The following is a 20757-nucleotide window of genomic DNA, read 5'->3' as shown; positions in this document are numbered from 1 at the left end:
AGTGCCTGAGGCTACCACGAGCTATTCTCAGCACCCAGGCTGATACTCCAACCAGCTGAGCCACTGGTTGAGCCACTGGCTACAGGAGGGAAAGAGGGAGAAAAGGGGGAGGGGGGGGAGAAGCAGATGGTTGCTTCTCATGTGTGCCCTGACCAGGAATCTAACCCAGTATGTCCATATGCCAGGCTGACACTCTATCCACTGAGCCAGTTGCCCAGGGCCTAGTTTTTAATTTTTAATATTTTTTCAAAAAAAATTGTTGATTTTACAGAGGGGGCAGGGAGCAAGAAGTGTCAACTCATAGTTGCTTTACTTACTTGTTCATTGTCTGCTTGTCATATATGCCTTGACCAGGCAAGCCCAGGGCTTCATATGGGTGACCTCAGTGTTCCAGGTCAACACTCTATCCACTGCACCACCACATGCCAGGAAGTTTTAAAATTTTTAAGTCAGTTTTTCTTTTATCTTAGAATTAACATTCTTTTAAATTTTTATTTATTTATTTACTTATTTATTTATTTTTAGCAAGAGAGAGACATACAGAGAGGAAGGGAGAGAGATGAGAACCATCAACTCATAGTTGGCACCTTAATTGTTCATTGATTACTTTCTTATATGTGCCTTGACCAGGGAGCTTCAGCTGAGCCAGTGACCCCTTGCTCAAGCCAGCAATCTTGGGCTCAAGCCATCGACCTTAGGGTCATGTCTATGATCCCATGCTCAAACCAGTGAGCTCAGGGTTTCGAACCTGGGTCCTCCGCTTTCCAAGCAGACGCTCTATCCACTGTTCAACCACCTGGTCAGGCTATTTATTTATTTTTAGAGAGAAGAAAGGAGAGAGAGAAACATTGATTTGTTGTTCCACTTATTTATGCATTTATTGGTTGATTCTTGTCTGTGCCCTGCCCTGACCCAGGATCCTACAACATATGAGAACGAATCTAACCAAATGAACCACCGGCCAGAACTATTTTCAGTTTTTCTTTTCCTTTTTGAAATTTATTTATTGATTTCAGAGAGAGAGGAAGGGAGAGAAAGAGAGACAGAAACATCGGTCTGTTTCTGTATGTACCCTGACCAGGGATCAAAACAGCAACCTCTGGCCCTGGCCGGTTGGCTTGGTGGTAGAGCGTCGGCCTGGCGTGCGGAAGTCCCGGGTTCGACTCCCAGCCAGGGTACACAGGAGAAGCGCCCATCTGCTTCTCCACCCCTCCCCCTCTCCTTCCTCTCTGTCTCTCTCTTCTCCTCCCACAGCCGAGGCTCCATTGGAGCAAAAGATGGCCCGGGCGCTGGGGATGGCTCCTTGGCCTCTGCCCCAGGCGCTAGAGTGGCTCTGGTCGCAACAGAGCGACGCCCCGGATGGGCAGAGCATCGCCCCCTGGTGGGCGTGCCGGGTGGATCCCGGTCGGGCGCATGCGGGAGTCTGTCTGACTGCCTCCCCATTTCCAGCTTCAGAAAAAAAACAAAAACAAAACAACAACAACAAAAAACAGCAACCTCTGCATATCGATATGATGCTCTAATCAACTGAGCTATCCAGCGGGGCTGTTTTCAGTTTTTCAATGATGGATACAGAAGTATAAGCCAAGGCTTCTTTTTGTTTGTTTGTTTTTTTGACAGAGACAGAGAAGAACAGGGACACACAGGAAGGGAGAGAAATGAGAAGCATCAATTCTTCATTGTGGCATCTTAGTTGTTTGTTGGTTGCTTGTTCATTGATTGCTTTCTCATATGTGCCTTGACCGGGGGCTGCAGCAGAGCGAGCAACCCTTTGCTCAAGCCAGTGACCATGGAGTGAAGTCTATGATCCCATGCTCAAGCCAGCAACCCTGCGCTCCAGCTGGTGAGCCCGTGCTCAAGCTGGCAACCTTGGAGTTTCGAACCTGGGTCCTCTGCGTTCCAGTCCGATACTCTATCCAGTGTGCCACCGCCTGGGCAGGCTAAGCCAAGGCCTCTTACCACAGAGTTTACAATGTAAATAAAGAACAAGACAGACACCACTTAATAAAGGCAAACAATTTCAAGAAATAAATATATGTTTTGCAAATTCAAGTTCTCATATAAATGTATAACTAAATACTGACTCCATGGTGTTTCAGTTATATCTGAACAGTCGTGGGGGGGGGGCGGTCCTGGTGTGAAATAAATCTCATTCCTGGATTAAAAAAAAAAAGTCCATCTAGCCAAAGAGCCTTTCCAGAGGCATCAAAAGAAATGATAGGGAGAGTAGAGGGATGTGTCAGACACTCTTTAATTTATAAATGTATCCAGCCTGACCGGTGGTGGTGCAGTTGATAGAGCATTAACCTGGGACATTGATTTCCCAGGTTCCAAAGCCTGAGGTCACTGGCTTGAGCGCAGGCTCACCATCTTGAGCGCGGGATCATAGACATGATCCCGTAGTCACTGGCTTCAGCCCAAAGGTTACTGGCTTAAAGCCCAAGGTCACTCACTTGAGCAAAGGGTCACTGTCTTGGTAAAGCAAAATTAGAGTTAAAGGCAAATATTTAATAAAACATGTTTAAACACAAGCTAGTGAATGAAGAACTTTAAGTTCAAAGAGCCAGCCCTGGCTGGTGGCCTAGTAGATAAGAGTGTTGGCCCAGTGTGTGGAAGTCCTGGGTTCATTCCTGGTCAGGGCACACATGAGAAGCAACCATCTGCTTCTCTTCCTTTTTCTCTCCCCCTTCTCTGTCTCTTCCCCTCTCGCAGCCAGTGGCTTGATTGGACTGAGCATTGGCCTTACGCACTGAGGATAGCTCGGTTGATTTGAGCGTCAGCTCCAGATGGGAGTTGCCAAGTGGGTCCCAGCTGGGGCGCATGTGGGAGTCTGACTCACTTAAAAAAAATAAGTTTAGCCTGACCAGGCGGTGGCGCAGGGGATAGAGCATCAGACTGGATGCGGAAGACCCAGGTTCAAGACTTTGAGGTCGCCAGCTTGAGCGCAGGCTCATCTGGTTTGAGCAAGGCTCACCAGCTTAAGCCCAAGGTCGCTGGCTCGAGTAAGGAGTCACTCGGTCTGCTGTAGCCCCCCCCCCCCCCATCAAGGCACATATGAGAAAACAATCAATGAACAACTAAGGTGCCACAACAAAGAATTGATGCTTCTCATCTCTCTCCCTTCCTGTCTGTCCCTATCTGTCCCTCTGTCTGACTCTGTCACAAAAAAAGTTCAAAGAGCCAAATATTCTGCATTTCTGAGAAATGTCAATTAGTTTCTCATTTTAGTATTTCCACATTGAACTTTGCTGCCACAAACTAAGTTGGATGTCCATTTTTGAGTGTTGACCTATTACTAAAACATTTGAATTAGGAGACCAAAATAAAACATTTTGTATCTATGTATTTTTTTAAATCCATGACCCTGGCCAGCTAGCTCAGTTGATTAGAGTGTTATCCAAAAAATGGGAAGGTTGCCAGGTTTGATCCCTGGTCAAACCACATACAAGAACATGTCAATGTTTCTCTCTCTCTCTCTCCCTTCCTTTCCCTAAAACCAATAAATAATTTTTTTTAAAGTCTGGCCCCCTGCCTGACCAGGCAGTAGTTCAGTGGATAGAGCATCAGACTGGGATGCAGAGGACCCAGGTTTGAAACCCTGAGGTGACCGGCTTGAGCATGGGCTCATCCGGCTTGAGCGCAAGCTCACCAGCTTGAGTGCGGAGTTGCTGACTTGAGTGTAGGATCATAGACATGACCCCAAGGTCTCTGGCTTGAGCCCAAAGGCCTCTGGCTTGAGCAAGGGGTCACTCACTCTGCTGCAGGCCCTTGGTCAAGGCAGTTATGAGAAAGCAATCAATGAACAACTAAGAAGACTAAGGAGCCACAATGAAGAGTTGATGCTTCTCATCTCTTTCCCTTCCTGTCTGTCTGTCCCTATCTGTCCCTCTCTCTGTCTCTCTGTCTCTGTAACACACACACACACACACACACACACACACACACACACACACGCGTCTGGCCCCTAGCCAGTTGGCTCAGTGGTAGAGCATCAGCTGGCATGTGGATGTCTTTGGTTCCTGGTAGAGGCATACAGGAGAAGCGACCATCTGCTTCTCCACCCCTCCCCACCTCTTTTTCTTCCTCTCTCCCTCCCCCTCCCACAGCCATGGCTCAATTGATTCAAGCAAGTTGGCCCAGTGCTGAGGATGACTCCATGGCCTCTGCCTCAGGTACTAAAAATAGCTCAGTTGCTGAGCAACGGGAGCAATGCCCTCCATAGGCAGAGCATGCCCCATAGGGGGCTTGCTGGGTGGACCAAGTCCAGGTGCATGTGGAAGTCTGTCTCTCTGCTTCCCTTGCTCTCACTTAATTAAAAATAAAAATGTCCATGAAGATGGAGCCAGGTGTCAGTTTCCTACAGGGGGGAATGCTCTCATGGAGGTACTGTAAGGCCAAGTTGGTCCACTTTATTTCTTGTTCTTTAACAGATTCTGTGGTACCACTGTTGTCCTGTTCAGGTTCAGGAAGCTTATTCAGTAGTATTGCAATATCCTCATAAAGCAGCTTTTCTTCTCGACAAGCATCATCAATCAAATCCAAGATCCTTCCCTCTCTCTGTACCTCATTGTCTATTCTCCTGAAACTTGTCAAATCAGCACTCAACCAGCACTGCACCTGCTACTGCCAGAGCCCAAATGATTTAATCTTTTGAAGAAAAATTTAGCTAGTGTGGCTGTTAGGAGAGTGCAACACACTTTTCTTTGTTGAACACAGAACGGTGGGGATTTGCCAAAGATCATACAGCAAGTCAGAACAGAGCCAGGCTTGAATGGAGCAGTGCCTGCCCAGTGCACAGTCCTAGTCCGAAAGTCCTGGGATGGGCGGGGCTGGGGGCTTCTCAGATGGTCTTGCACAGGGGTCCCCAAACTTTTTACACAGGGGGCCAGTTCACTGTCCCTCAGACCGTTGGAGGGCCGGACTATAAAGAAAACTATGAACAAATCCCTATGCACACTGCACATATCTTATTTTAAAGTAAAAAAACAAAACGGGAACAAATACAATATTTAAAATAAAAAACAAGTAAATTTAAATCAAGAAACTGACCAGTATTTCAATGGGAACTATGGGCCTGCTTTTGGCTAATGAGATGGTCAATGTGCTCCTTTCATTGACCACCAATGAAAGAGATGCCCCTTCCGGAAGTGCAGCAGGGGCCAGATAAATGGCCTCAGGGGGCCACATGTGGCCCGCGGGCCGTAGTTTGGGGACCCCTGGTCTTGCAGAAGGGGAAGTGGTTCTCCAGGAAATGAAAGCCACAGAGGAAAGAGCCCTGGTTGAGTTTCTCCCTAAACAGTCTTTGCTGGGGTTCTCTGCCTTCCCCCAAGGTGGGGGACCTGAGATATCTTGCTCCCCACAATCTCCTTGGGTTACCCACTGCTGCCCCATGAAATGGCTTTCACTATCTCAACCTGTCTTCCCCACCTTCCCCCACCGTGCTCTCAGCCATGGAACTGTTTACTACCGGGTCCCATCTCCTGGTCTTTATGCAGGCGGTTTCTTCTGCCTGAAATGCTGTTCCTAACTTTGAGGGAGTATGAGACTGGTCCTGGGAAGTGATGCAGAAAGGGTCTCCACCCTGACTCGGCTTGTGGTCTGTTGCACAGGTGTTTCAGGTTTGCTGCTGGACACAGGTCAGACAATCCTGGAAGGCCTGGGGTTGCAACTATTAGGAGTTTGTCCCTAAGGCCCCCTGCCCCACTGTCACTCCTGTCCTGAAGAAAGGGGGCTCCTGGAGGGGTTCTGGAGCAGGAAGAAGGCAGAAGCAGCAATTTTTCCAGGTTGGGGTGACCTGGAATCTGGGTGAGGCAGGGCTGGGGATGTGGCTGCTGTTGGCTTGAGGGGGCTGAGCTCCACGGATGAGGCCCAAGGTGTTGATCCCTGAATATTGTCGCTGCCCCCTCAGCTTTCCTCCGGATGGCTGCCTTCACAACTAGATATTCTATCAATGTCACAAAAGTTCTTTCCACGACCCTGAAGTGTTGATGGGCAACATTCCTGTCTTGTCAATGAAGAAAGGAATACAGAGAGGGCAAGAAATCTTCCCAGGGCCACATAGCAAGATCAAGTCTGGGCAAGAGGGCCAAAGCGTGCAAGACAGCCCTGCTTCCGCCTTGGTCCCTGTACACCCACCCACTGCCATCAAACACACACACACCCCGTATGTGCCCATCACACCTGCCCCCCACTCAGCAGCATGAACAGCCCCAAGCCACCTACCGAAACCCCCAGACACAATGCCTCCACCTGGCTGACTCAGCCCACATACAGCAACTTTAGTGAGCCATCTAAGGGAACCCTGGGCTGGGGGGTACCAGTCGCCAGACCCTTCCGAGGTGGCCAGAGCAAAAGGATGGCCTCTCTCATTACCATTTAAGAGGCTCCCTACCAAATGATGGTTTAACTCAGTTATATTAACTTTTTACTGCCTTTGGGTTTGGTTGTTGTTGTTGTTGTTAAGTGGGGCTCACCTTGTAAAAATGAAAGAACTGGAGTTTAGAGAGATGTGGTGAGCTGCCCAGAGCCAAACAGGGAAGTGGGGTTGTATGGGTCACCTAGTGCTGGGCTGAGTGCTTCTCTGTCGCTGATTATCACTCCTCTGAGCCTGCTTTCTCATCTGTACAGAGGTGTCATCCCTACCTCACAAGGCACAGAGCAGTTTGGTGTATTATTTCCATTTCAGAGATGGGGGCATGGGTCTGAGGGGTGGAGTCCGCCTCACCCGCTCCTCCCTCCATCCACCAAGTGTGGTCTGTACCCACCTGCTGCCCTCCAAGGCCTGCTGTCACCCACCTCCAGTCATCTGGGTCTTCCTCAGCTCCCACAGCCCCTGGCCCCACTCTTGCCCAAGAAGACCCTAACCAGTGCCTAGTCCCTGCCTTCCCACACACCCACAGAGCTCCCAGCCCCAGCCCCATTCCAGCCTTGGAGGCCCCTTCTGGGGTCCTGTAGTGTGGATGAGAGTTAGGCAGGCAATAAGATGGGGCCAGCCTGTCCCCCCTGCAAAGCTGCCCTTCTACTCGCTGGACACCATGCTGGGCCTGTCCTTCCATGAGCAGCACTGCCCAGAGGCCGTGCATGCTGTGCTGGAGTCCTGGCAGCTATAGGGCTATAGGTCAGCCCTGCGTGCCTGGCTCCAGGTCCAGTTCCTGAGGGGCCACCTGGCCCCTGCTGCCTGGACTTAAGCTTCTGCTTTCTGGACATGCCAGCCTGCATGGACAGCAGGGACACCCTCTACTACTGCATGGTGCAGATGGACAAGGAGACCTGGCATGTCTTGGCTGCCAAGGGGAGCCCCGCCACTGTCCCTCTCTTCAAAGAGCTCCCCAACTCTCTTAGGCATAACCTACACCAGCACTTTGAGCTTAATTGCTTATTTTGCAACTAACATGAATTAGTACAGTCAGCCCTTGGAACCACATTTCTCCATCACCTGGGAGTCTTGTTAAAACTCCCTCCCAAACCACTCAGGGGCCAAGGAATCTTAACTCACTGCTCAGTAGATTCTGGCTAGAAATCCATTGAGTTCACTAGACAGAGCCAGCTGACAGCCACCACTTTAAATAATAACAATCAGCAGCGGCCTCCAAACACATTGAGCAATTCTTTTGTGTCTTGTGCTATGCTAAGAACTTTTAGACCCATTTACTCATTTAACCTCACTCCGACTTAACTATGTGTCACCACACTTTGTCATAAGATGTTTGTTTTATGTATCACTAAGAAAAAAAAAAGATTCCTGTTAAATAAGCCATACCACCAAACATCAGGCACATCACCATGTTGGGTAAACCTCATGATCTGGTGAATGTATTATTATGGGCCCATTTTGCAGACTGGAGTATGGAGGGAGTAAGTTGTTGCTGGCGGAGTTCTTTAGTGGATAGCTCAAACCTGGCTCTAACCCGAGGCCCCTGGGGACTTTATTTTTAAATATAGACCCCTTCAGAGCCCCTCCACAACACCTGTAATTTTAAACTACCTCCCCAGGTGATTCTAATGTAATCCCAGACCTGATGCTTCCTTGACCTTCTAGAAAAAGTTTGGCTGTCCAGTACTGCAGCAGCTGCACACAGTGTTGGTCCTGGCTGAGATATACTGAGTGTCAAATATACACCTGATCTTGAAGACTTAGTGTCAAAAAATAATAACAATGTAAAACTTCTCAATATTTTTTATTGATGACCTCTTCAATGATACCATTTTGAATATATTGGGTTGAATAAAGTATATTTTGAAAATTACTTTCACCATTTTCTTTTCACTTTTTTTTTTTTTTAATGTGGCTACTGTAAAAATTTAAATAAAACCATGCCTGTGTTGTATTTCTACTGGACAGCCCAGCTCTGACACCTTGGCTGTTACCTCCCACTTTGCCAAATGGTAAGTAAGGACCTGTGCATTTAGTAGGCTGGAGAGTTTAATGTCTACACGCCATCCTCTCTGGTGTAGTTTTCCTTCAAATCATCTTAGTGACTAACATCCAAAGTAACATTTAACCCCCGCTTCTGGAGATATGTGGGCTGCCCCTCCACAAAGCCAGAGTGGGAGCAGATTGGGGAAGATAGGAAGGCTTCAAAGCAGGCAGTGCTAGTTTTGGGGGGCCTCCCCAAAGAGGCAGGCCTTGATGGTTCACTCTTCCCTGTATGTGTCCAAGCCCAGAACCAAGGAGCCCCGTGCGCTCTGTGGAGCCGCAGGCCTCGCAGCGGAGCAATTCAACCTCCAGAGGCTGTGTGGTCTGGTGCCCGAAGGTGCACTGCCCATGAGGCGCGCAGGAGCAGCCTGGTGGCGCTGGAGATACCTGAGTGCGCTCTGGCTCAGTGGCTGGCGGAGGCGGGGCCCAGAGGCCCCCGGACTTTGCTTGGGCCCTGGTCCTGCAGCTGCTGCAGCTAAGTGCGGACCCGAACACCTGCAGGCCCCTGGAGCAGTCCTGGCGAAGCTACAGCAGGAGAACCTGTTGCTGGCAGTACTGCGGGACTGTTCAGATTCCACAGCCCTGCACCTGCTGCTCTCGGACTTTGGCCATGTTCGCCCAAGGCTGCCAGAACCCCTGAGTGCCCGCACACGGCAGATGGGCTGCCTGCTCTGAGTGCTGCTAGGCCCTGTGCCCTTGGCCACACCCTTCGCTGTGGACCTGGAGCGCCTGGCTGCCCAGCTGCCCGTGTTCAACCCTCTGTCCTCCTGACTTGCTGTGCGCTGCAAGCGTTTCTCTGGGGACCTGGGCTAGAGCTGCGCAACCGCGGAGAATCACTGGGCCCTGGCTGCGGGTGCACCACGTGCTTAATGAGCTGTAAATACCTGGCAGAGGCCACAGAGGCCTCCCTGGGCCGCGCCCTGGCACTGCTGTGGGACTGACCCTGCCAGAGAACCAACCTGCTCCAGGGGCTCCACAACAAGAGGCAGGCAAGGCACTCCCCTTCAAGGACAGGGGCTGGTGGCAGTGTTTCCATAATAGGGTGGACACCCCTTCCTTAAGGGACCAGAAGGCTGTGGAGAGAGTTCACGGTTGTGGTCTCTTATTTTTTTTAAAAGAGAGAGACAGGGAGAGACAGGAACATTGGTGAGCTGCTCCTGTATGTGCCCTAATGGAGGAACTGAATTGGCAACCTCCACACTCCAGGACACTCCAACCAACCAGCTATTCAGCCAGGGACACCTCTCCTCCAATGCCTACCCCTTTCCTTTGTTGAGGACTTAGGCCCAAGGCCTCCCCAAGAAGAGTAGTGCCCTCCTTCCATGGCTGAGGGCTAATGACCAGGGCCATCTGAGGCTTTCTGGTGCCAGGGCCACTCACCCATCTCCCAAGTGTGGATGCCCCCTGCTAATCAATATGAGTGTGTGGAATCCCTCCCCCTACTTTCCAACAGAATTCCAGGCACCTTTCTAGTGCTGGGATCTGATGTTCACTGTCTCCATGAGAGTCCAGAGCAGCAACACTCCTTTTCCAGTCCCAGCATGGGAGGCATGCCTGGCCCTCGAGCACCCCGTGGTGCTCAGCATGACCACTGATGCCTCCAGTGTGAATGTCCTTGTCAAGAGTTGTTTGCCCAGTGGATAGAGCATTGGTCCGGGGTATGGACATCCTGGGTATGATTCCCAGTCAGGGCACACAAGAGAAGCAACCATCTGCTTCTCGTCCACTCTGTCCCCACCCTTCCCCACCCCACAGCCAGTGGCTTGATTGGTCCCAGTGTCGTCCCCGGTGCTGAGGATAGTTCTAGCTCAGTTGGTCTGAGGGCTTCAGCCTCAGCCTCAGCCACTAAAAATATGTCAGTTAATTCAAGCATTGACTTCAGACAGGGTTGCCAGGTTGATCCTGTCAGGGCACATGCAGGAGTCTATCTCCCCTCCTCTCACTTAGCCAAAAAAAAAAAAAAAAGTTGCTTGGAGTCTCCAGGAGGGGAGGCCTGCACAGCACAGCACAGCCCAGCCCAGGGAAGTCTGAACTCACCTCCCAAACATCCCCAAGCCCTACCACCTCTCCTAAGCTCTCTCCACCGACCGTGGCTTCCTTGCTGATTCTCTGTGACATTGAATTCTGTTCACCCAGTCTTTGCATGTGCTTCTTCTGACACTGTTCCAGTCCTACCTCCTCAAAGTAAGTCAAGTTGTCCCTCCTGGGCCCTCTAGCTCTTCACCCTGCATTCTTCTCCCTCTAACCCGAGCACTTACCACCACTTGAAGTATCAATATTTATTCATCTCTTGCCTGTCGCTTGTCCACCTTGCCCACCAAGCTCAGTTCCCTGAGGAAATGGGCCAGGCTTAACACACAGTAGTGCTTACTTAACAGCACAGGATAATAAACAGACAAGGCTTATCAGGAGACCTGAGGGAGTGAACGATGTCTCTTTGAAAAATGGACACAGGAGGCTTGAGGGGTCCCACTGCTCTTGCCCCCAGCCTTGCCTCCTCACTCCCACTCCCCTACCATGTTGACCTGGGGAGAGGCGTCTAACCCCAGATATGACCTACTCTTTCCTGCTCAAATATCTCCTGATTCCCTAATACCTTCAGAATACAGAGGGGGATTCTACAAAGGTTCTGCAAGCTCTCTGGCCAACCCCTCCTGCCACATCTGCCCGTCCTTGGATATCTTTTCTGACCTTGCAAATAATTTCTTCCACTGAAAACACCCTCTCCTCTATTTCTCTGCTTCAGACTCTGGAACTTCAATGCCCCAATCCAATGCCTTTTTTCTGCTCTTGACCTGCCCAGATTGGGAATGTCTAGCTGTCCCTCCAATCCTTTAAAAACTGGCTCTATCATCAGGTGGGTGAAAATAATCATCTTACTCCCAAAACTACTCAAATTCCCCCCAGGACCTTTCCTTCTCTGAAAGATGCTCCTCTTTGCAGCCTGTTTCCCAGTCAAGGACTAGATATAAATCTCTGGGCGATGCCCACAGATGCAGGCAGCAGGTGGCGCTGCAATCTAACCAGTCGTGACTTGAGCCCACTCATCCCAGCCCCCAACTGCAGGACCAGTCTCCTCCAAGAGTGCTCCAGTCTCAGCAGCACGTATTACAAAATCCTCCAGGGGCAACAAGGGTGCACAGGGGCCACATGGTTGCTTGAGGCCCACATTCAAAGACACAAACCCACACTGCCCTGGGTAAGTCCCAGCAGGCCCCAAAGAGCTTCAAGTAAAACTGAGGCCATTCAGGGTGAACAGGAAGCCCTCCAGCTTCCAGCCTTGGTCAACCCAGGTAAAGGCATAGGGCAGGGGGCTGGAAGATCCAAAGTGTGGGTGGGGTGGGGCAGGTTGCAAACCAGAGCGGCCTTAGCAGTGGCAAGGTGGGACCCCAGGATCCTGAAACCTCACAGCCTAGGGGCTGAATCACCCAGCATCTCCCACATACCATGGTTATAGCCAAACAGAAGACTAGACCCTTGGTTTCCCACCCCAAGCATGTTTCCTGTCAACACGGGTCCCCTCCCTATGCTCAGGTTATATGACACACTTGCAAACCAGGCCAGCCCACCTCAGATAACTGTGGACCCTCTTCCTGGCCCCAAGGTACAGTTGCCAGCCTCCAGGCCAAGTTAACACCACTAAGCCCAGACACATCTAGATTTAAACACTTTTATTCAGATTTTTGAAAGCAATAGAAGGGTAGATTAATACCTATCTCTCCAAGTTAAGACCTAAAACTGTTTCTAAAACTTCAAATAAGAAACTCCTGCAGTACACAAGGATAATTTGTATCACCTTAAACCAGTGATAAAAAGTAAAATATAAATTTTTATTTAGAATTAAAGCAAATACTTCAGTATCACAAACACAATATTAAACTTCAAGAAATATACTGCTAATTTGGAGTGAGCATTTATTTGCACAATTACAACATGCGGACAAACCCAGAAGAGGGGAGCAGGCCTGGCATTTGCACCCCAGTGCAGAAACTGGTCACACCACCCCCACAAAGCGAGACACAAAAAGGGGTACTGTCTATGATCTGTCAGTGGTGGCAAAGGTGAGGAGCGTAGGCGGCGCAGCTGCTATTCGTCCTCATCAGAAGATTCTCTCTCAAACGTGTAGGCCATGAAGCAAGCGTCGGGTCTCTTGGGGACAAGGGGATGCCCCGGTCTCACAATCTCAAAGCCCATAAAGCTGAAGGTACGGAGCAAAGCGGCTGCGGGGAAAACTGCATGTGAGCCACCAGCACCCCGGCCTTTGTGCTCACCTGCAGACAGCCCTTAATAGGAGCCTCCAGGGGGCTGCAGCAATGGGGAGGGGCACAACAGACTGAACACCAATATGTGACAACAGGGTCCTGGGCCACCTCTCCTTTAATACCTGCAAGAACATCTAGCAATGAGTGGTCACCTACCTCTGTCATCCCGGTTCTTGTGGAAGCAAATGAAGACATGGTCAGCATGTAGCTGCTCCTCAGCAAACTCGAGGAGAACTGCAAAGCTGAAGTGCAACAGTCAGGATCTGCCTGCTCCTCATAAGGGCCCATTCCCATTCCCCACCTCCCAACCCACTTCTCCCAGGGGCCTGATTTGTAGGGAGTGCTACTCTTCCAGATCTAGACCTGAAGGCACTGAGCCTGGGTCATTCACTGTGAGGGGTTGTCCTTGTCACTGTGGGAGGTTGAGCAACATCACTGGCCTCATCCACTCAATGCCAGGAGCACCCCCAATTTTGACAACCACAGATGTCCCCAAACATGCCCCAGTGTCTCCTGGGGAAGGAATCTCCTGAGAACTGCTAGAGCACTACTCAGAAAGAAAACCCTCACCTCAAAATGATAATGGCTGGCCTGACTCTTGATTGTGGCTTCCCTCCTCCCCCAGGAGTAAGGACACAACATGCCAGCCCTCACCTGTCTTTGCTCCCCTCTGGCAGAGCGCCGCCTGGGATCTCAATGTAGAGGCAGCTGCTGCTCAGCACCGCTCTCCAGTTAACATGTTTGGCATCTGTGAGCCTGGTCTGGACGTTGAGAATTCTCGTCTTGTTATTAGACGTTAGTTCCTCTGTTACATTCAGCCTATTATCCTGTGCAAGAACACCATATCTGCACCTTAGACACCAAAGCCTCACAGGCTGGGGATCATATTCCTCAATGCCACAATATGGAAAACCCAGAAAAGCACCAAATCAACCAGCCACCCAGCCCCCTGAAGTGATAGCATCTGCATGCTGGGCCTCCCAAACCTTTGAGAGGTGGCTCAGCCCAGGGACAGGGCAAGTGCCCCATGGTGGGGCACGAACAAGGAGTTTGCCAAGGGCTACTTGAGGCTTAGTAAGGACACAGGCTAAAGATTATGAGAACTCAGTAAAATCATGTAGAAAGAATTCCTGGTGCACAGCAAATGTACAGAAATCTCCACTGCTGAGATGCAGGGGCTACAGGGCTGACCAGCAGGTTGAGACAGCCCATCCCACTTCCTCAAGCTCAAGGTCGGGGGAGTGGAGGTACCCAGATACTTACAGAGTAAAATAAATTAGCTGAAAGATTGTGATCCCTCTGACTATTCCCTCGCCCACCTGGGATCTTCAGGGGTGGGTGAGGGACATCAGGAGCACCACTGAGGCCCTGGACCCAGGTTACTACAGCAGTTGAAGGAGACCCTGGAACTAGAGAAAAACGGGTTGATTAGCAGCACTGACCTTTACTGACAAGGGCCCTGAGCTTCAGCCAGACCAAATAAAGGCCACAGAATTCAAGAGTCCCAGTGAGTTCACCTGGGACCCTGCCCTCCCCCTTCCCAAATCCTGTTTACAATGGTCAAAGGATCAAAATCAACAGGAGTCCTTCTGGGCAGTTCAAAAGCTCCACTGCCCTCACCCCAACCCACCCCCAGCAATCAGAAAAACAATAGGTTACTTAGATGGAGCCTTTTTGAGTGATGCTTGGTTACCAGCCCATAATTCCACTTAGTCTTTTGCCCTTGAATTACCTTAAGACAAACAATACACCAAACCGATCCTACCTACGCGTCAAGTTTTACTTCCCCCTTCTAACTCAGACCATTTCAGCTTCCCCCTTTCCACTTTGTAGTCTGTAGCAAAGATCGGAAACTATAGTGCGTTTTCCAGAAGCCAGCAACCTTCTGTTGGAGGCCCACCACCGGCCAGGGCGTGCTGCGGAGAGGCCCATGGAGGTGCCCCTCCCGCGCCCGCCAGCCCGCAGGACTCCGAGTTGCGTCATCTCAGCAGAGCTGCCCTACGCCCCGGGGGAGATTTTCACAATCGCGCAGTCGGGAGCGCCAGCAGCCATTTGCTGCGCAGTGTAAACAAGTCCCAAAGTCGCCTCCATTTTGCTCGGCTCCCATCTGCCCCCACCGCCCTCAAAACAAGGCCCATGTGTATTGTGGCTAAGAATCTCATCCTCCGGGCCGAGGCCGATGGAAACCCCGCAAATAGTGGTGCAGACTAACATCTTGCCAACTACAATTAGCATATTTCATATTGGACCCCAGCCCCCCGAATCACTATCAACGAAAATATCTTTAACACGAAAAGGCGGCAAAGAAGGGTCGGGGTCGTACGCGCGCAGGGGGCGGTCTGGAAGCCACCCCCAAAAAAGACCCCTGCACCGTCTACGTGGCGCAACCACGCTCCGTCTGTCCTCAGGGGCCTGGCATACCCGGACTGACGCGCTTTGGGGCCAAAAATGGAGGTCACAATGGGGCCACAACGGGGCGGCGAGTAGAGGACCCGCTTGGTTTAGCTTTCCAACCTCGGAGCGCTCACAATTCCAGCGGTCTACGATAATCAACCGCGCCCGCGAAGTGCCGATTCATGGGACTCGAGGGCCTGACTAAACCAGGCCAATCCGCCTACCAAATCCGCCCTTTGATCCGGCGGCCCTCCCTCAAACCCAATCTCGGATCCCCACAGGCTTTCACATCTATTCGGGTGTCCCCACGCCCCCCAGGCCCGAGACACCCAGACTGGTCTTGCTGTCCGCCCCGCCCCCACCGCTCCGAGAACCCACCCCCGCGTGATTATGGCCACGACAAAGGGGCAGATCTCTCGCTCCTAGGACTACCGTGGCACCCCCGGCCTCCCCCGCGGACCGACGCGGCAGCGCTTCTGGAAGCTTCGGGCAGGGGCGGGGCACACACCTCTCGCTGCTGTGACCGCTGTGACTGTGCAGGCTGAGGAGCGGCATGGTGCAGCTGGTAGAGATGGTGGCGCTGGGTTTATTCCCCTCCTTCTCTCTGGCGAAGCAGTGGCTGTTAAGGATCCGCTGCAGGGAGGATTTCACCATCCGGCCGCTGGGGTCCGAAACCAGCAAAACCTCCACTGCACCTCTCCCTGCCGCTGCTCGCCGTTCGCAAAATGGCGTCTTCGCTGCGTTCCACTTTTATAGGCGGCGCGGCCATGCCACGCCCCCTAAACCGGCGAGAACACGACTGCGCGGGAGGGGGGGGGCAGGACCTCCGGGAAACAAGGCACGCACGCCTATCTCGGCGTCTGATTGGCGAACGGCGAGGCGAGATCACACCGAGGATTGGGCTAAAAGCTTAGGGTCCTAACCTTTCGCTGGCGTCCTTCCGTAGGCGCTCAAGGGGGCGTGGCCACCTTAGCGCCGAGAACGCGGCGCGCGCGTGCGCGCGCGCGAGCACCGCTTCGGTGGGACACCCCGAGGTGGTTTGATGCATTCGCACTTGATCCGTTTTCGGGGGGATCACGCCGTGGCCCAATGTCTGCGGTGATCACCATAGACGTTGCTAGGATCCCCTCCCCCGACATCTCGGTGCGATAAGGCCCTGGTTATAGTGGGAAAGGGGTGCCAAGCGCCGCCAGCCCCCAATAGGACAAAATTATTTTTAGTAATAACCTCCTAATGATCGGTCATAATGATGGCTTTCTGGATTCAGTATTTCTATGCTTTAAAACAATTTATAATTGAAAAGAGGATTTTCAATGTTAAGTTCAAATTTAGTAAAAAATTTTGTCTAAAATTTGGACAACAAAAATATTACTCTGCAAATAAACTCAGATATTTTGTGTGAACTAAAATTTTCCCCAAGCAAAGGTATTAATCCTGGCAATTAAATTCAGAAACATATTTCACTTTAGAACTAAATTTTGCATTTACCATGCAAAAATACCATTCCTTGTAGGTCCCACTGTGTTTCATGGTTTTATGTTGTAGCACAAACTGAAACTCAAAAAGTAACATGAAATTTAAGCAACTCCTATTTGTTTCTTTGTTTTTACAATCCCTGCCAGCCATTTTAATCTCTTTTTTATTCCCAATCTACTGTGTCCATTTGGGTTAGAAGCACAAACTTTCCCCAGAGGAACCTTGAATGATTTTTAAAATGATAGAAATTTTTAGCCCTGGCCGGTTGGCTCAGTGGTAGAGCGTCGGCCTGGTGTGCAGGAGTCCCAGGTTCGATTCCCGGCCAGGGCACACAGGAAAGGCGCCCATCTGCTTCTCCACCCCTCCCCCTCTCCTTCCTCTCTGTCTCTCTCTTCCTTTCCCGCAGCCGAGGCTCCATTGGAGCAGGGATGGCCCAGGCGCTGGGAATGGCTCTGTGGCCTCGGCCTCAGGTGCTAGGATGGCTCTGGATGCAACAGAGTGATGCCCTTGAGGGACAGAGCATCGCCCCCTGGTGGGCGTGCCGGGTGGATCCCGGTCGGGCGCATGCGGGAGTCTGTCTGACTGCCTCCTCATTTCCAGCTTCGGAAAAATGAAAAATAAATAAATTAATTAAAATTAAAAAAAATAAAATGATAGAAATTTATTTTGCAAAGCATGTGTCTAGTCCCTATTTCCAAATTCCTTTCTATATGGAATGCAGTATTACTTATACATATTTATTTATTTATTTATTTATTTTGACAGAGACAGAGAGAGACGGAGAGAGGGACAGACAGGAAGGGAGAGAGATGAGAAGCATCAATTCGTTGTGGCTCGCCTGACCTATGGTGGCGCAGTGGGATAAAGCGTCGACCTGGAACACTGAGGTCGCCGGTTCGAAACCTTGGGCTTGGCTGGTCAAGGCACATATGGAAGTTGATGCTTCCTGCTCCTCCCCCCCCCTCTCTCTCTCTCTCTCCCCCCCCCTAAAAATCAATAAATAAAATTTTTTTTTAATATTTTATTTATTGATTTTTTGTGAGAGAGAGGAGTGTGAGAGAGAGAGAGGGGGGAGGAGCAGGAAGCATCAACTTCCATATGTGCCTTGACCAGCCAAGCCCAAGGTTTCGAACCGGCGACCTCAGTGTTCCAGGTCGACGCTTTATCCCACTGCGCCACCACAGGTCAGGCCAAATAAAATATTTTTTAAAAATTCGTTGCGGCATCTTAGTTCCTTGGTTGCTTTCTCATATATGCCTTGGAGGGGGTGAGGTGGGGTGAGGTGGGGTGGGGTGGGGCTACAGCAGAACGAGTGACTCCTTGCTCAAGCCAGCCACCTTGGGGTCAAGCCAGCGACCATGGGGTCATGTCTATGATCCCACGCTCAAGTCAGTCATCCTGCGGTCAAGCTGGTGAGCCTGTGCTCAAGCTGGATGAGCCCATGCTCAAGCTGGCGACTTCGGAGTTTCAAGCCGTCAACCTCGAAGTTTTAAGCCTAGGTCCTCTGCGTCTCAGTCCAAGGTTCTCTCTATCCACTGTGCCACCGCTTGGTCAGGCAACTTATACAATATTTATAAGTAATAAATATGTTCAATTTACAGTAATATACATTATTAAAACTAAGAAAATAGTAATAATTACAAAGTTTGGGCCAAACAAAGAATTTTTCCAGGGAAAGAATATTTAATTGATGACATTGCTTAGGATTGCAGCTCATGGGGAAAACAAAAAGCAAATGGATTTTCAGTTAACTTTATAATTGTTTTCAATTTTTCTACAGAGGTGTACACTTTTTTGAGAAGGCTTACTCCCACCATCCTGGGTTGCTTCCTAACTATCTTCATTATTTGTAGGATTAGTATCATTGTTATTATTTGGCCTCATTTTCTGGAGACTAGAAGGACCTCTGAGTTTTGAAATCTATTTTGGTTTTTTTTTTCCTCTTGGTAGCTCTCCAATCAAGAGTCCAGAATCTGGACCTGTCAATGGCCAGTCACTGGTCACTGGGTCACACTGTGTTTACCCCCATGACTGAGGTCAGAATATGACCGAGATCACACTGACCCCCAGCACAGTGGGCTTGAGACAGTCCTTGCAGCGCCCTCAGGACCAGTCCGTGAGATGTCTCCAAGATCTCCTCACCTGCCAGGCAAGAATCTGGGGAGTGAAATGCAGGCAATACCCAACCAGGCCTCTTCAGGTCGCTAGAAACCATCAGAAGCCTCATGCCTGACCGGTGGTGGTAAAGTGGATAGAGCATTGACCTGGGACACTGAGGACCCAGTTAGAAACCTCAAGGTTGGCCCTGGCTGGTGGCTCAGCGGATAGAGAGCAGAGCATCAGCCTGGCGTATGTTTGTCCCAGGTTTGATTCCCAGTCAGGGCACACAGGAGAAACAATCAATGAACAAAGTGCCACAACGATACTACTCATCTCTCTCCCTCCCCCCTCCTCTCTTGCTTTCTCTTGCAAAAAAAAAAAAGAAAGCCTCAGGACTGGAAACTAGAGACTTCGGGTGGGGAGTGTCCTTTCTTCATTGGCAGGCCACGTGTTGTTTCTGGCCAAAGTACCTTTAATTTGCAACCATTATAGGTGGGAAGGGAGGGAAATGCAGCCTGCTGGTAAAGTAACAAATGGGAGCAGGTTGCAAAAAAGCAAGGGTGGAGGAGAAAGGGTGTGTGTGTGGTCAGGGTAGGGCAGGTTGGGGAAAGTCACTGCAGTGGCTTGGATTTCTTTTATTTATTTATTTGTTTGTTTGTTTGTTTGTTTGTTTGTTTTACAGAGACAGAGAGTCAGAGAGAGGGATAGAAAGGGACGAAGACATGAGAAGCAATCAATCATCAGTTTCTCATTGCGCATTGCGACACCTTAGTTGTTTATTGATTGCTTTCTCATATGTGCCTTGACCGCGGGCCTTCCGCAGACCAAGTAACCCCTTGCTGGTGCCAGTGACCCTGGGTCCAAGCTGGTGAGCTTTTTGCTCAAACCAGATGAGCCCGCGCTCAAGCTGGCAACCTCCAGGTCTCAAACCTGGATCCTCGGCATCCCAGTCTGACGCTCTATCCACTGCGCCACCGCCTGGTCAGGCTTTATTTATTTATTTTAGAGAGGAGAGTGAGAGAGAGAGAGAAAGGGGGGAGGAGCAGAAAGCATCAACTCCCATATGTGCCCTGACCACACAAGTGCAGGGTTTTGAACCGGTGACCTCAGAGTTTCAGGTTGACATTTTATCCACTGTGCCACCACAGGTCAGGCGTGGCTTGGATTTCTGATTACTGTATTCCTAGACTAGGCAGGGAAGTGGGGAACAGTGTCACATCAAGCCTTTAGGGGGTTGTTGGGCTCTGGTTCCAGGACAGCTCCCTCTGCCTGCTCTCAAGGAGGTGGGAGTGACCAGGATGCAGGGTAGGGTACATTGTCTGCTTTGCTCCCTATGGTGATGGTGAGGGGAGTGAACTGAGGTACCTGCCACCCCTACAATGGTGAACACCGAAGCCAGAGCAGAGTCTCATTCCAGATTTCATTTAGCACTGAAAGACGCTGGATCTAGGCTATGAAACATGCAGGACAGTACTTGGTTGTTGAGGCAGAAACCACTTCCACATCAGGCACGGTAACTCTCCGTGAAGCCGTCTTGGGCACTGTGTGTGGGGGGGTTAACAGCATTTCTGGTCTGGCAGCAGTAACCCCACTTATGACAACCACAGATGTCTTCAGACATTGCCCAAAGTCCCCCCACAAGTGTCACTTTTTCTTTTCTCTGTCTCATCTGAGGGTGCCTGCAATGCTGATCCTGTGAGAGGGGAAACCATGTGCAGGAGACCAGAGTGGATAAAAACTCAGGGTTAGTACAGGTGCCTGGCCCTGGCTGGGCTTGCTGGGACTGAGAGAAATCAGACCAGTGGGAGGTGTCCTGCTAGGAGAGGGGAGTCTGAAAGAAGTAAGGGGGCCCCAGGGCTACAGTTGGGGAAAGAGGGAGTCAGGGATGGCTTCCTGGAAGTGATGAGAGTTAAGTTCTTGGGAAGAAACAGCAGATGTTGTGAAAAGAGCAGTCAAGGATGGAGGGTCTATACCTGGGGTCTTACTGAATTGAAACCAATGTGTCAAGTTTAGGCATCTGGATGTGGTGGTGGGTGGAGGAGACTGGGGATATCACTATGGTTTTTAAAAATTATTTGAAGAACTGACCTGTGGTGGCACAATGGATAA

The 20757-nt window shown here is 50.5% G+C and overlaps 2 protein-coding genes and 1 pseudogene across 2 annotated transcripts; 1 reads left to right on the top strand and 2 right to left on the bottom strand.

The window, feature by feature from the left end:
- Positions 1-4308: 4308 nt before the first annotated feature.
- Positions 4309-5452, bottom strand: LOC136388251 (anaphase-promoting complex subunit 13 pseudogene; annotated as a pseudogene).
- Positions 5453-6199: 747 nt separating this feature from the next.
- Positions 6200-9357, top strand: PEAK3 (PEAK family member 3). The gene is given in 10 exon segments (XM_066360196.1): positions 6200-6285; positions 6749-6783; positions 6786-6997; positions 6999-7152; positions 7155-7341; positions 8665-8764; positions 8767-8833; positions 8836-8901; positions 8904-9155; positions 9158-9357. Coding segments are annotated over 10 exon segments (1359 nt in total).
- A 2715-nt stretch (positions 9358-12072) lies between these two features.
- OAZ1 (ornithine decarboxylase antizyme 1) lies at positions 12073-15812 on the bottom strand. The gene is given in 6 exon segments (XM_066342989.1): positions 12073-12636; positions 12835-12920; positions 13333-13505; positions 13942-14028; positions 14030-14087; positions 15581-15812. Coding segments are annotated over 6 exon segments (684 nt in total). The 5' UTR covers positions 15727-15812; the 3' UTR covers positions 12073-12502.
- Positions 15813-20757: the final 4945 nt, after the last annotated feature.

The sequence above is a fragment of the Saccopteryx leptura genome, chromosome 1 (assembly GCF_036850995.1).
Source record: "Saccopteryx leptura isolate mSacLep1 chromosome 1, mSacLep1_pri_phased_curated, whole genome shotgun sequence".
NCBI classification, from domain to species: Eukaryota; Metazoa; Chordata; class Mammalia; order Chiroptera; family Emballonuridae; genus Saccopteryx; species Saccopteryx leptura.
Note: the sequence above shows the minus strand (reverse complement) of the source record. Positions and strands in the feature narration are given on the sequence as shown.